The sequence below is a fragment of the Pituophis catenifer genome, unplaced genomic scaffold (genome assembly GCF_029215685.1).
Source record: "Pituophis catenifer annectens isolate HBS135680 unplaced genomic scaffold, rPitCat1.0.hap2 SCAF_12, whole genome shotgun sequence".
In the NCBI taxonomy this organism is placed as follows: domain Eukaryota; kingdom Metazoa; phylum Chordata; class Lepidosauria; order Squamata; family Colubridae; genus Pituophis; species Pituophis catenifer.
Genome location: NW_027256892.1, coordinates 10,146,918 through 10,161,489, shown reverse-complemented (window position 1 = coordinate 10,161,489; position 14,572 = coordinate 10,146,918). Strand labels below are relative to the sequence as shown.

At 40.0% G+C, this 14,572-nt stretch overlaps 1 protein-coding gene across 1 annotated transcript; it reads right to left on the bottom strand.

The window, feature by feature from the left end:
* Positions 1-2,279: 2,279 nt before the first annotated feature.
* Positions 2,280-13,188, bottom strand: DUSP26 (dual specificity phosphatase 26). The gene is made up of 4 exons (XM_070952264.1): positions 12,980-13,188; positions 5,858-6,140; positions 4,587-4,801; positions 2,280-2,907 (listed from the first exon to the last, which is right to left on the bottom strand). Exons 2-4 carry the CDS (start codon positions 6,034-6,036, stop codon positions 2,708-2,710), a joined length of 594 nt encoding a protein of 197 aa, XP_070808365.1. The 5' UTR covers positions 6,037-6,140; positions 12,980-13,188; the 3' UTR covers positions 2,280-2,707.
* Between the last annotated feature and the right edge of the window lie 1,384 nt (positions 13,189-14,572).

Sequence of the window (14,572 nt, the reverse complement as noted above, 5' to 3'; positions counted from 1 at the left end):
GTAATGCTCTCTACATGGGGCTCCCCTTGAGGAGCACCCGGAGGCTCCAGCTGGTCCAGAATGCGGCCGCGCGGGTAGTTATGGGAGCAGCATGGCGCTCCCATGTGGCTCCCCTCCTGCGCGAGCTGCACTGGCTCCCTGTGGTCTTCCGGGTGCGCTTCAAGGTCTTAGTTACCACCTTTAGAGCGCTCCATGGCTTAGGACCGGGGTACTTACGAGACCGCCTTCTGCCACCAATAGCCTCTCACCGCCCAGTACGCTCCCATAGAGAGGGGCTTCTCAGGGTGCCGTCAGCCAAACAATGTCGACTGGCGGCCCCCAGGGGGAGAGCCTTTTCTGTGAGGGCACCCACCATCTGGAACGAGCTCCCCCCAGAGATACAGAAGATTCCGGATCTGCGCACTTTCCGCCGTGCCCTCAAAACATTCCTGTTTCAGCAGGCCGGCCTGGCCTAACTTTCCCTTTATATTGCTTTTTGATTTTATTTTAAACTGGGATGTCTTGAATTATCTAGGACCAGAATGTTTAGTATATTTTAATTGGTTTTTTATTATTAACGTTTGTATTACATGTATTTTTATCGTTCGCTGTTCACCGCCCTGAGTCCCTTAGGAATAGGGCAGTATATAAATTTAATAAATAAATAAATAAATAAATAAAATCAATCAATCAATCAATCAATCAATCAAAATAGAACTGAAAAGGACCTTGGAAGTCTTCTAGTGCAACCCCCTGCTCAAGCAGGAGACCCTATACCATTTCACACAAATGACTTCCAATCTTTTCTTAAAAACCTCCAGTGATGAAGCACCCACAACTCCTGAAGGCAACTTCTGTTTCACTGGTTAATTGTTCTCACTTTTAGGAAGTTTTTCCTTAATTCCAGGTTGCTTCTCTCCTTGATTAGTTTCCATCCATTGTTTTTTGCCCCTGGCACATATTAGATGGGCTTCTGGGATTGAGAAATATTAATAACAGAAGGACTTTATTCTTCAACAGGGAAGCCAAATATAATTATATTTTTCCATTTCTGTTTCTCTGCTTAGCTGCTATCATTAGTTCTCCAGGTTCTACCGCCCCTTGGTGTTTATTCTGAAGTATGACAAGCTGCTTCTTTATTAAGTCTAGCATTTATGCATATAAAACTATTGCACTAGACATGCTGATGGGTTTTGATCCATCCTCCAGTTTATTTTAAGGCTAAATGGAGCCAGAAAAACTCCAATGTAAGAAAAGCTTTCAATCAGCATGCAGACCAAAAAAAATTTTTTTTTTTTTAACCAGACACTCCATGATTTGTCTTCAGTGAAAAGGTATGCCTGCTGTTCTTTTGCCTTCTGAGCTCAACCCCAGGACATTTCCTTTCAGAAGAAAAAAAAAATCACTGAAATTTTCAGTGCCCTTCCACTTACTTAATAGATACCTGCCTTTTGCCGAAGATAGGCTCCCTGTTGACCTGACAGATTCTCCAAAGCTAAGCAGGGTCAGACCGGATTAGTATTTAGAAGGGTAGCAATTTCAGTACTGTAGGTTGACATCTTCAAAACTATGCTAGAAAAAAAGCAATGGCAAGCTATTTCTACAATGCTGTCAAAGAAACAAGATGGATATGTTCCTATAGACATCAGGAGTTAAGCTTAACTTTTTAAGCTTTTGTTTTTTTTTTAATCCCATAGGCAGTCCTCGATTTACAATCATTTGTTTAGTGACTGAAGTTACAACAGCACTGAAAAAAGTGACTTATGACTGTTTTTTACACTTATGAGCATTGCAGCATCCCCATGGTCACCCGATCAAAATTGAGATACGTGGCAACTGACTCATACTTATGATGGTTGCAGTGGCTCAAGGTCACGTGATCTCTTTTTGAGACCTGACAAGCAAAGTCAATGTAGAAGTCAGAGTCACTTAACAACTGTGTTACTAACTTAAAAACTGCAGTGATTAACAAGCACTGTAGCAAGAAAGGTTGTAAAATTAATAATAATTGTCTTGCTTAGCAATGGAAATTTTGGTTCTATTATGGTCATAAGTTGAGGCGTACTTTATAGCATTCTCTTTAGTCTGCAGCCTTTCTATTTCTATTAAATACCAATGGAAGATATCGTAAACCAAGTTCTCCTTTCGAATTTTTTAGTAGTAGTGTTATGGGGATGTTTTCTTTTTTCTAATTCAAAGAAATCTTCTAGCATGTTTTTCCATTCATTAATGTGGCAGAAATTTCTGAAAGGTTCGGCTGAAATTTCAGCTTGGATATGAAAAATAAAATCCATTTAGCATCCTTGTGTTCTGTAGAACTTTATTTTGATTGTTAAAATACATTGGGGCTTGCCATTTTTTAAAACAAAAGCTAGAAACAAATAGGAGGAAACAAATCACAAGACATATCACTCCATGGGAATTTCATCATTAAAAACTTCCTCAGTATGAGGTTGGGACATTGTCTTGGAAAGTGGCTTTGGAAAGCCAACGGGGAAAAGGAGAAAGAAAACCTCTTCCTCTCAGAAACCTGAACTTGCTCGTCTCTAGTTGACTCCTGAACCTGAGAACTGAGAACACTGGAAGTACATCTTGAAATGTTAGAGCTGAACTTCTGTGAGGCAGGATCTATGGAAGGTCAGGGTTACCTGAGCCCAAATTAGGCTAGTAATGCCTCATGTTTACCAACACAAACTACACTATCGTGGTTTCCCAATGACTCATCTGCTTACAGTCTTCTGTTCAGCCTTAGGGAGTTGTCCAGGGTCGTCAACTGGCGTAGAAAACCCCGATTGGGAATAATGCCTCGATGGTCCTTGACGGTCTTTATGGCCTCCACCAAAGTCAAGCGGTGATAAATCATGAGGTAGGCAAGGACCAGGGTAGCTGATCTGCTTACCCCCACGGCGCAGTGAACAAGGATTCTCCCTATGGGAAGAAGGTCAATTTAAGAAAATGTCAGTATCAAACATCATGAAGAAATCTGGGGCCCAGAGATTCAGGGGAAATCATTTATTTCAGACTTTTGACAGCTGCCCTGAGGAACCTGATACTACACTACATCTTATTAGCTTTCCGGCATAATTTGAAATTATTTATTTATTGTAGGAGAAGGAGAGCGATAATCTGGGGATGGAGTCAAGAGAGGAATCAGCCTGCAGTTTATGTTCCCACAAGTGGTCCCAGTCCAACCCTTCTTTAATTAACTCTTATCTAGCACCAATTTAGTGCTGACCATTAGTTGACTAATTTTTTTTTAATAGGTATAAGCAATAAATCAGCTTCACTGGAACTTAATGTGTAGTCTTGATTCTTTGCACCTGACATTTATTTAATCGATCAATCTATTTACATGGTCACCCAATTCACAAACTGACTCTTGGCAGCTTCCATAGAATTGCAAACCAGAAGCCAGAAACAAAAATCATAACATATCACCATCAATCCCACACTATAATCTTTCAATTTCAAATGATTACAGATGGGATCATCCAATATTTTGACTTTATATCTAGGAGGAAAAACCAACTCTTCAAGGCCTTACAGAACACCAACAAATTTGAATTACCTACATCTTAGGGTACGGGTGAGGGATAGGCCATTCCAGGTGGCAAGTACCAAAAGAGAGATGGTACACTTCCCAAATCCCACCAGATGTTTTATAAAGAGGATCCAGAAATGCATGTGCTGTCAGATCTTGTGAGCTGAGCAAAAGCCTTCTTGGTCATTGACTATTAGCTATTTAGGCAAGAGCTGAGAATCTAAGAGGATCCCTATGTTAGTTGCCAGTTCTGCCTGGGGAGAGTGCAACCCCACCGAGAACTACAGATGGAAAATTCCCAGGTCCAGATAGTCCTCGACTCACAACCATTTATTTAATGACTATTTGAAATTACAAAATCAGTGAAAGCAGCAGGGGTCACTTATGATTGGTCCTCACAATTATTACAGCAGTCATGTGATCAAAATTTTGGTGCTTGGCAACCAACATGTATTTACAACTGTTGCCGTATCCTGGGTCATGTGATCACTACTTGTGACTTTCCCAGCCGGCTTCTGACAATGGGGAAGCCACTTTCACTTAACAACCACATCATTCAGTTAACAACTGTAATGATTCACTAAGCAATTGTGGCAAAATGGTTGTAAAATTGGGTGCAACTGGTTTAAGAACCACCTTGCTTAGCAATGTAAATTCTGCTTGAGGGCTATCAGTACTCTATATAGACATATTCATCATCAGAGGTCCAGTAAGATTTCAAGGAATCCTTACTTTGTAGTTTGCACTCCAATGTTTAAACCTCCCCCAATTCTCCCCATGGTGAGGGATCTAGCTAGAAAAAAAAAACACCTTAGAAAGCAAAAAAGAAGAAAATAAATCTATTAAATACCAATTGATATATTTTGGGAAGCTGCTATATGCCAAACTCAAGCTGGATAAACAACCTGAGAATATGAACTGGATGTCAGCAATGTTGCATTAGAAAGATACTCTATTTTGTAAACAATGGAATATCAATTGATTGTACAGTTTGAATGAGAAACATGCACACATACTATATAGCTCTTCTAGTCATGAGTCAAATCACCCTTTTCCATGGACTCACCTCCACTCTTGCTCAGGGCTTTGTGGATGAAATCTGCAGCAGGCTGAAAGTAGGGGCTCATATCAAAGGTGGGTGAATCATGTGCCTCAATGCCCAGGTAGCAGATGCCAGTGCCTTCATAGTAATCTGCACCTCCCCGCCACTTGCTGTGAGAAGCATTGAGGATGTGAGTGATGTTCAATTGGGCCAGCTCATGTCGGTTGGCTGCTATATCTCTACATGGAGGAATGATAAAGTAGGGCATCATTTACAAATTCTCTCTTGTTCCCAGAATCATTGCTTCTATCCATTCCTTCTCAGGTTTTTTCAATCTGCACTTAGCTGGCCTTTTCTTAAGAACATGTAGTGGAGTTTTGCTAAACCAATTCCTAGCAAGTGAGTTTTGCAGTCAGGTTCATGCCTGGGATTTCTGAGGTTCATTTCCTTTTGGACCAATTGACACAAGCCCAGAAACCAAAACATCCTGTCTGATCTTTGATTCCTACTGCTCTTTGATTATCATTTGATGGAGGAGCCTTTCAGACTGAGCTACACGATAACTTTTTTATCCGATTGAATGTTGCCCAAATTGTGAGAGTATCTCTTCTGTCCTGAAGATAGCAAATGAACCTCCTGTGTACCCAGCAGCTGTTATGACAATTCTCCCCTCTATCAGTGTCTTCCTTCCCCCTGAATTTGCCCTGAGATAAGTGCCCTAGTGACTAATACTAGAACCGGTGATGATAGAATCCTGCTTTCAAATTAGGTTGCATTATATATTTAACAAGTGATTTGTGGCAATATGGTACAGGTAGTCCTTGATTTACTAACACTTGTTTAGTGACCAAAGTTATGACATTACTGACATGATTGGCTCTCTCACTTACGACAGTCACAGCATCCCCAATAATCACGTGATCAAAATTCAGGTGCTTGGCAACTAGCATGTATTTATGGTGGTTGCAGCATCCTAGGTCATGTGATCATCATTTATGAGCTTCTTAGTCAACTTTGTACAACAAAATCGTAAGGAAAGCCAGGCTCATTTAATGACTGCAGCGAAAAAAAAAGGCAGTAAAATCAGATGCAGTCATGTGGTAACTCACTTAATGACTGCATCACTTAGAGATGAGATTCTGGTTTCAATTGTGATGGTAAGGTGGGAGCTACCTGTAGGTTCTTTCTTTCCTTTCCCCATCTGAATCCTTTCCCTAATCATCACTATGTTGCCCCTTTGCTTCTTCCCCACCTCCTGGAAGTGGCCCATCTCCAGTATTGGGATCAATACGTACTGATCTCCCAGGTAAAGTCCTGGCCAGACCTCATCCGCATGGTTACAGGCTGTCTTCCCTGTGTACAGGAGTCTCTCAAGCTCAAAAACACTGAGGATGGGGTGGCTGATGGTGTCATCATGTGTCCTCCAGACAGGAGGTCTGGATGTATTCCTGGAGAACCGAGACATGAAGGCCATGGGTGCTGCTGTGCCCCCTGTTGCATCCCGGGCTGCTACAGGGGGTTGGGCTGGGGCCCGGACAGTATTTCTGCTCTGACCACCACCCACGGTCGGTTTCTAGTCTGAAAAAGAAAGAAGAACAGTATCAGAAGCATCATCTCATGAGATTCTCATGAGGTTGGACACTTCCTGCATCAGCTGCATTCTGAATGTTGATCCTGATATTGTAAAGAAAATTAAAAGAAGGCACTTTTAAGAAGATTCTTTCTTCCACCACCCAGAGTATTTATTTTTTATTATTGATTTATTTGGCATCCATCTCCTGTCCATCAGCTCTTATAATAGAAAACATTAAAAATATTAACGTCATCAGTTATTAAATAGCAAAGCTGGAAAAGGAGATAAAATCATTAACACAAGATGGCAAAGGAGGGAGTAGAATTAGATTTTAATTAGTGAACCTCCAGTGTGAAGTTCCCTCATTGGGTCTCCAAGCCATCTGGCAAAGCCAGGTCTTAAGGCTCTCACAAAAAGTCAGGAGGATGGGAGCCAGTCTCAACTCAGGGGATAAGATGTTCCAGAGGGCAAGAGCCACATCAGAGAAGGATCTTCTCCAGGATTCCTGAAGCATACTAACCAGTCTTCAACTCACCAAGCTTAGCATATTGTGCCAACATAGCCACTCAATTTAAAATTATGAGAACACTATCAATGATTTCCTTACACAGGCATTGCTTCCATGTAGGAAAGCTATGTGTATATGGGAAAATTATTGGTACAAGTGCATGCAATTAGAACACAAAGCCATCTTAGTGTGCCTTTTCCTATTGTTTTGCAGATGCTAGTTTCTTAGGTGAAGCTGGCAGCCATGAAGGAAATTCAGTCTTTGAGTTACATCAGTTCCTCTATTAGGAAAACAAGAGCTGGCACATCAAATTTCATTCCAACGATTCATGGATTGATCAATTTATTTATTTATTTATTTGTTTGTTTGTTTGTTTGTTTGTTTGTTTGTTTGTTATTTTATTTTATTTTATTTTATTTTATTTTATTTTATTTTATTTTATTTTATTTTATTTTATTTTATTTTATTTTATTTTATTTTTATATGCCGCCCTTCTCCGGAGACTCAGGGCGGCTTACAATGCGTTAAGCAATAGCCTTCATACTTTTGTATATTTTATACAAAGTCAGCTTATTGCCCCCACAAACTGGGTCCTCATTTTACCCACCTTAGAAAGGATGGAAGGCTGAGTCGACCTTGAGCCTGGTGAGAATTGAATTTGCAGTAATTGCAGGCAGCTGGATGTTAAATGCTGCCTTAGTAGGAGGCATTAGCCTCCTACGCCACTCAGGCGTATCTTCAGTAAATAACAATTAAATCCTTACAAAAACAATAATGGAGAAACAATAAAAACAAACCATGAAGACCCAAGGACGAAAAATACTGGGAAACATTCAGCCAATGGAATCATCAGCCCTAAAATCATATCACCCACAGCTGCTGAATGACTCAGGTCTTTGATTGGTTTGGAAAGATAGGCAGGGGAGGGATCAAATCTCAGGTAGATGTTCCAAAAGGTGGGGGCACTGCCAGAGAAGACATTTCTCCTGAGTCCTGCCTAAGTGTGAGATTCTGCATGCCAACCTGGTCAGATCTTACCAGACAAGCAGAAATAACTGAAGATAGGCAGTCCAGCAAAAAACTTCATCCTACACTATGAAGGGTTTTATAGGTAAGAATCAGCACATTGAACTGCAATAATAATCAGTTAGTTTGCTTGATTTTTTTTTGCTAGATTACAAGTAGTCCTCGATTTACGACCACAATTGAGCCTAAAATTTATGTTGCTAAACAAGATGGTTGTTAAGTGGATCATGTCCCTTTTTTCGACCTTTTTGCCATGGTTGATAAGTGAATCACTACATTTATTAAGTGAATCATGTGGTCGGCTTCCTCAATAGCCTTTGCTTGTCAGAAACTCCTTAGAGTTTGGTTGCAAGTGACAATCCCAGGACCCCAAGGATTGCTGCAACCATCATAAATACATGCCAGTTGCCAAGCACCCAAAGCTATGGCTATGGAGATGCTGCAACAGTCATATGTGTGAAAACTGGTCATAAATTCACTTTTTTCAATAAAATTATAACTTTGAATGATCGTTGAACAAATGGTTGTAGGTCAAGGACTACCTGTAGTTAGCTTGATTTTTCAGCAACCTTTTTGCCTACAAGAGGATTCTGTAGGGTAGTGTAGCACAGTGCTTTATGTACTGGGCTAGAAAAAGGAACTTGTTTTCTGCAAGCAGAGAAGTCCACCAGATACATTAAGTGTTGCACTCTCTCCTGGCTTTGAGCCCTGGCAAATGCTCAGTATTGATGCCCTTGTAAGCAATCTCAACTCCTGCACTTATTATTAGATATATCCAGCTTATAGATAATTGAGGCATTCTTTGAACATAAAAAACAGGAAGTCAGAAAAACAGAATGCTTTTGTCAGATAGAAGAATTGGAACAGATCTGATCTGATCTTCAAAAGATCTACAAGATATGCTGACAACCTAGGCTAAAAAACCCCCTTTGATGCCCTTCACATATTACTAAAGTGAAGGCTGATCAAAAAAACAACATACTTTCTGTTGAATCCTACAGAATGACTATTTTTCAGTCTATCTATTTCCATCTACTGAACTATCTTCTTTCAACTCCATGCAGAGTTGCTGCTGTACAATTTAGACAAATTTAGCCAGGACTTCTGTTAAGATAAATAGACAAGCTGAACCCTAAATGCCACCTCTGGATATATCAATGGATTTTCTAACATTTTGCATTAGCTTTAATGAAATTTACATGAAGGTGGGAGGGCTCTTTTCTCTTAATTCCTGAACTGACAAAGTTGAATGAATCAGAATCTGTGTGGGCTCAGCTGTTGCTTTTCTTCAAAATGAGGTTTTGCCAGTGCACTTATGCCAATAAGAGAACTGCCAGGGCAGAATGTACATGAAAAGGTCTGGCAGGTGCTAACACTTTGAATAGACAGCTAAGAGCAATGGAGGATAAGAGCTAAGAGCTAGGAAGGAGAAGGAATGTGTTTTCGTCCTGATGTAAACTCTATGTCTTGTAACAATGTTGATTTTTTTCTGGCAGGACCTGGAGAAGATTTTTGAAGAAACCCATTGAATTCCAGGAAGGGGAGATTTCTATAGATCTTGGCTTGCTATATTTGGTCAGAAATGGCAGCCAGTGATACAAGTGCAAGCTTAGGGAGTCAGTTCCTGACATTTTCATTTAATAAAGACTGGCGTAGTAGTGTTAAGGAAAAATTCACTTGAGTTCACAAAGAAACACTCTTGAATATTTACTGAATCTGGTTATTAGATTTTCTGAGTTCACATGATACAGTGAATCATAAAATAACCAAACAGGCATGGTTCATCCAGCAGGCTAAGCAAAAGAAGCAAAACAAAAACAAAATCAGAACATTGTGCAGACTTATGCAAATTCATCTACTAAACTTATTAAGTTAAAGATACGGCATCAACATAGCTAGAGGGATTCCAGATACTGTATCAGCAAACTTGTGTCCCTGGGTTGTTTTAAATGTCAACTTCCATAATCCTTGATGACTGACCATGCAGGATAGGGCTTATAAAAGATTTGGTCCAAATCACCTAGAGACCACTGGATTGCTTGAGATGTTTTAGACTTCAACTTCCATAATCCTTGAGTATTGTCCTCACAGGATAGAAGCTTAGTCCAAAGCATCTAGAGGACACTGGGTTGCTTGCCCCTGGATGACAACCAACATTAGGCTAGGCCAGGGAAGTGCAATCTGATTTAGAGTAAAGACATGGTAGGCTCAGAAAAAAACAACAACCAAAATCAGAGCAAAGAAATCATAAGTAAAAAATATCGTATTTTTCGGAGTATAAGATGCACCTTTCCCCCCCAAAGGGGGTGAAAATTTAGGTGCGTCTTATACACCGAATGTATAACTGGCCTCCACACTTTGGCCTCTGCCTCCCAGCAGTTTACCACCTTGCAGCAAGCAGCAAGAAGAAACAGCTTGTTTCAGCTTCAGTACATCCTAATTAGCACAAATTGATTGGATTGGCCTCCTGACTCTCAGCTGTTTTGCTCTCTGCTGCTTGCTGCAAGGAAGTAAATTGCTGGGAGCAGATTTTTTTTTCTTATGCTAATCAAGCTATGCTGAAAATGAAAATGAAAGTAAAGCAGGCTGTTTGCTGCAACAAAGTCTTATAGTCCGGAGCATCTTATACTCTGAAAAATACGGGTAAATTCATGTTATTCCTCTCATGTGATTTAGTTTCTTTTCATCTTATAATTACATTAAATGACCAATGGTAGGTTTTATAGGTCTTATGAAGGATCATACTCAAGACTTAAAGTTACCAAAGACCAAATTATCTACCATTAATTAGCTGGACCAAACGTTGTTTGTGATAGAGTCTGTAAAAAATCTTTTTGCATGATCAGCTTCTGAAGACAGCTCCCTCGCTTTCAGGGGGGCATCTGGGATCATTCAAAGTTTACTGGGGAACTTAGTTGAGAATGTTTCCAGAGAATGTGTGAAATTATACAGGAGACAGATAACTCTGGAATGTGTGGCATTCTGTTTTCTTCCTGTTGAATGACCTCATCTAACCTCCATAGAACCAGAAACTTAAAGAACTCTGTGGGGGCACCTACCGTCTGGAATGAGCTCCCCCCAGAGATATGGAGGATCCCGGATCTGCGCACCTTCCGCCGCGCTGTGAAAACTCTTTTATTCCATCAAGCAGGCTTGGCCTAATCTCCTCCCTCTTTTAATATATAAATTTTAAATCTGTTCTTAAATTATTGGGGTGTTTTAATTTGTCTGGGCCAAAAATGATTTAATTCGATTTTAACTGGTTTTTTAAATTTTTGTATTTATGTATCTTATTGCTTGGCTGTTCACCGCCCTGAGTCCTTCGGGAGTAGGGCGGTATACAAATCAAATAAAACAAACAAACATAAACAAACTCTGATCGTTCTCATTTTAAAAATTGTGCTAAATAATCACATCCTGATAAATCTACCAAAGACTACTGTTGTTAGTGACGATATATGTAATCCTTTCTCTAGTTCCCCAATTACTAGCATTTCTCCACTGTTGCCAGCAATCTCTTTTCTGTGCTTGGAAGACATTCAATGATCCATTTTCCAGTTCTCTCCATCAGCTAAAATCAGATTAATGGAATTGGTAAATATAATCCACATTTTAGTAATGGAGACCATCTGGAGATGTTGGTGTGTGTTTATTTATAAATGAAATCTATAGGCTGTCCAACTCAGAGTGATTCCGGATGGTCTAAAACAATCTAATATGATACAAAGAAAAGAAGACAATAACTCAGAGATCCACTAAACAAGCTAACAAAATTTCCATAGCAACCCAAAGTTCCTTACCAAGGGCCTGGAGCAAAAGGAAGGTCTTTCAAGTTTGTTGAAAGCACAACAGGATCCGAACAATTCAAACCTCTGGGAGGTGGTATTCCAGAGGGCAGATGCCATGGCTGAGATAACTTGAGATGACATCGTTTTAATGATAAGTACTACATCATGCCTACTTTGTCAGATTTACCAGACAGGCATGAATCTTTAGCATTTAGGAATATTTTAACCCACTTAATCACACTTCGATAACACAGTTATATAAAGTTTTAGACATACATCTTTGTTCTAATTTATCAAACATCCTTAGATACTATAAAGGTCTGTGCTGTTCTCTCTATGTGGACAAATGAGAACTGAAACTGGCACAGCTGTGCAGAAACTTATGAGTGAATTCTTAATGAAGGTTAAATGTTTGCTTTTTAAGTAGCAATTTTTTGCATCAACATTCAGCTCCCAAATTATAACAGATGTCTTTTGAACAGTATCTTCTGCAGCAAGTTGTATATTTGTTTATTCATTATTTTAAAGCAAGTTCAAACCAGTGACCATTTCAACATGCTAAGGGCCAAGCATTTGAGTGTATCTTCAGCTCCACCTTTCCTTCTGCTCCACAGTGTTGTTTGTTCCGTGCATTTCTTTCTTAACAATCCCCATGGATCATTAACAGAGGAAAAAAATACTGACTTGTTCCTCCTCATTGTTCAGTTTGCCTCACTTTCTACTCCTACACCCTCATGTGTGTAGGCAAAGAAGCCATCTTTTCATCCTGTGCATTACACAAGGTTCTTTTACAAGCATAGTACCTGATGTAGGGATTATCTGATCTATCTTTACAATCACGGTGTATCGGAGACCATTTATAGTTAATTTTACATAGGCAGAATAACTAGGTACAATTTGGATTAGGGGCATCTTGTCTTCAGTGTTCAATTCAGCCTCTGGACAAAGTCAGAGGTCTTCACCTTCTCCACCCTTCTGCCACCACTTTTCTCCTTCTGCAATGGTCTCTGTCTCCTGGCCCAATGATTATTTCAAATATATAAGGGCCCTTTGGGCTCCAACAGGCATTAAGAAAACAGGAAAGTCACTGAGGACTGTGAAGGCTGAGATGGTTAGGAATGAAATCAATTTCTTCATGCTTAGAGATAAGGAGATGTTGGAGGGATGTGACCTACAAAAGTCCAGATATCTGTCAAAATGATCTAAATTCCTTTCCGAATGAAGTTGCTTAAAGGGATGACCAAGATCACAATTGCTGAAGCACCATCCAGTCTCAAATCTTTGTCCCTCTCCTTCACCATCCTTGATCTTCCAACACAACTAAATCCATTCAGTCCCAGCCAGATGAAAACATGCACAATACAGAAAGCTCTCCTTCTCTTGGCAGCTTCTCAGAGGCAAGAGAATCAGATATAGACTTCTTTGGCCCTGAGGAGGAGGGGAGTGATCAATTCTGCATGCTTGGCAGTCAACAAAGAGAGAAAAGCAGAACACGAGGCAGGTGACAGCCCAGTTCCCTTACCTTTGTCAAAGCTGTGATTTTTTTTTCTCAGGCAGCTGGCAAATCTAGCCAGCCATTTCTCCCCTTCTCCGTGCTGCTGTTCCTGCTGTTGCTGCCGCTCCCAATGTTATGGCTGCAAGGAGGAAAAAAGGCTGCAGCCTTCACATCTATTTTAAGCCCTGGCATGTCCAGTGGCACATTTGTTTCCTCCCCAACAATGGATGGGAGAGAGAGGGTGGGGGAGGTGGCATAGAGGCGGTTGCTTTGACTGAGAGACACGTAGAAGCACACACCACACAGGAGAAGCACAGCTACCCTCCCATCCACTGTGTGTTTCCAAGCGTGCAGGGCTGCTCATGCTGGCTCAACAGGAGAAATGTCCTTTGCAAAGCATTCCTGGGAATTGTACATGAAAGTATAACAAATGATGCTGGGCCCATTGTCTGACAGGGAAGTGGGCACTTGAAGGTGACCCCAAAGGCAAATTCAAGCTAGATCTTGGTTGCTAGGTCAGGTTTGAAGTTAAGTGGGGAGAACCTGTTTTGGTTAACGTAACAGGACTAAAAAAATTGAGAGACGGGTTGAAAAATGTCACAGATTCCCAAACAATCTGGAATGAGAATTTCCTTTGTGTTCTTCTTACCCTCAATCTGATGAACATGAAATTATTTTAATTTTAATTTTTGCAAAGAGATATTTTGGTGAAATTATCATGGCTGAATGCAGGGATCTTCCATTAGCCTTTAGTATAAGGTGAAGAATGCAGGTTTTCCCTTGTATAACTATCTCTTTAAGGTTGGCAGCCTCTCTAGAGTTCAAATCTATAGAAATATAAATAAGACAGAATTGTCCAGAATTGTCTTTTTCAGATCAGTAAATACAAGCCGCTGTAGAAACTGAAAATTGATGGAGAAATGTGCAATTAAAAAAATCAGTGTTTGTTATTTTGCAACAATAAAATTTGCTATCTTGTCATCCCTAATGTTTCTTTTCATTAGGCTACAAAATCTACAAAATGCTTATTGTGCTGAGAGCGACAAAGGTGTTTTTGGACATAACCTGGATTTGTATCCTTTCCATATTCTTAATATGGCATATGTAACATAATGATTTTTAATATCCATGTTGACCTTGACTTTATCATACAACAAATATCCATGCCATCTAAATCTCACATTATGTGCTTCTAACTCCAAAAGCAGCATCCACTCTTTCATACAAACCCAACAGATAGCTGCAAAATATAATTACAAATCAGGTAAATCCTCTTTCTTCTGTATCTTGTAAACACCCTGTGTTTAGAAGAGCCTGATAGCTCAGCAGACTAAAAGCATTGTGATTAACACCAGCTGTCTGCAATTACTGTAAGTTCGAATCTCACCAGGCTCAAGGTTGACTCAGCCTCCCATCCTTTCTAAAGTAGATTAAATGAGGACCCAGTTTGTGGGGGCAATAAGATGACTTTATATAAATATACAAAAGTATGAAGGCTATTGCTTAACACATTGTAAGCCCCCCTGAGTCTCCGGAGAAGGGCGGCATATAAATCAAATTAAAAACAAACAAACAAAAAACTTGGCACACAATTTTTCTCCTTGCCACACAAATTTAGGT

Bases quoted from the DNA above. Each gene is read 5' to 3' on its own strand.
- DUSP26 (XM_070952264.1), bottom strand. From the start codon at position 6,036: ATGGCCTTCATGTCTCGGTTCTCCAGGAATACATCCAGACCTCCTGTC. The intron at 4,802-5,857 runs GTACGTATTGAT...TCCTCCATGTAG, and splicing joins GGACTTTACCTGGGAGATCA to AGATATAGCAGCCAACCGAC. The intron at 2,908-4,586 runs GTGAGTCCATGG...TTCTTCCCATAG, and splicing joins AGCCCTGAGCAAGAGTGGAG to GGAGAATCCTTGTTCACTGC.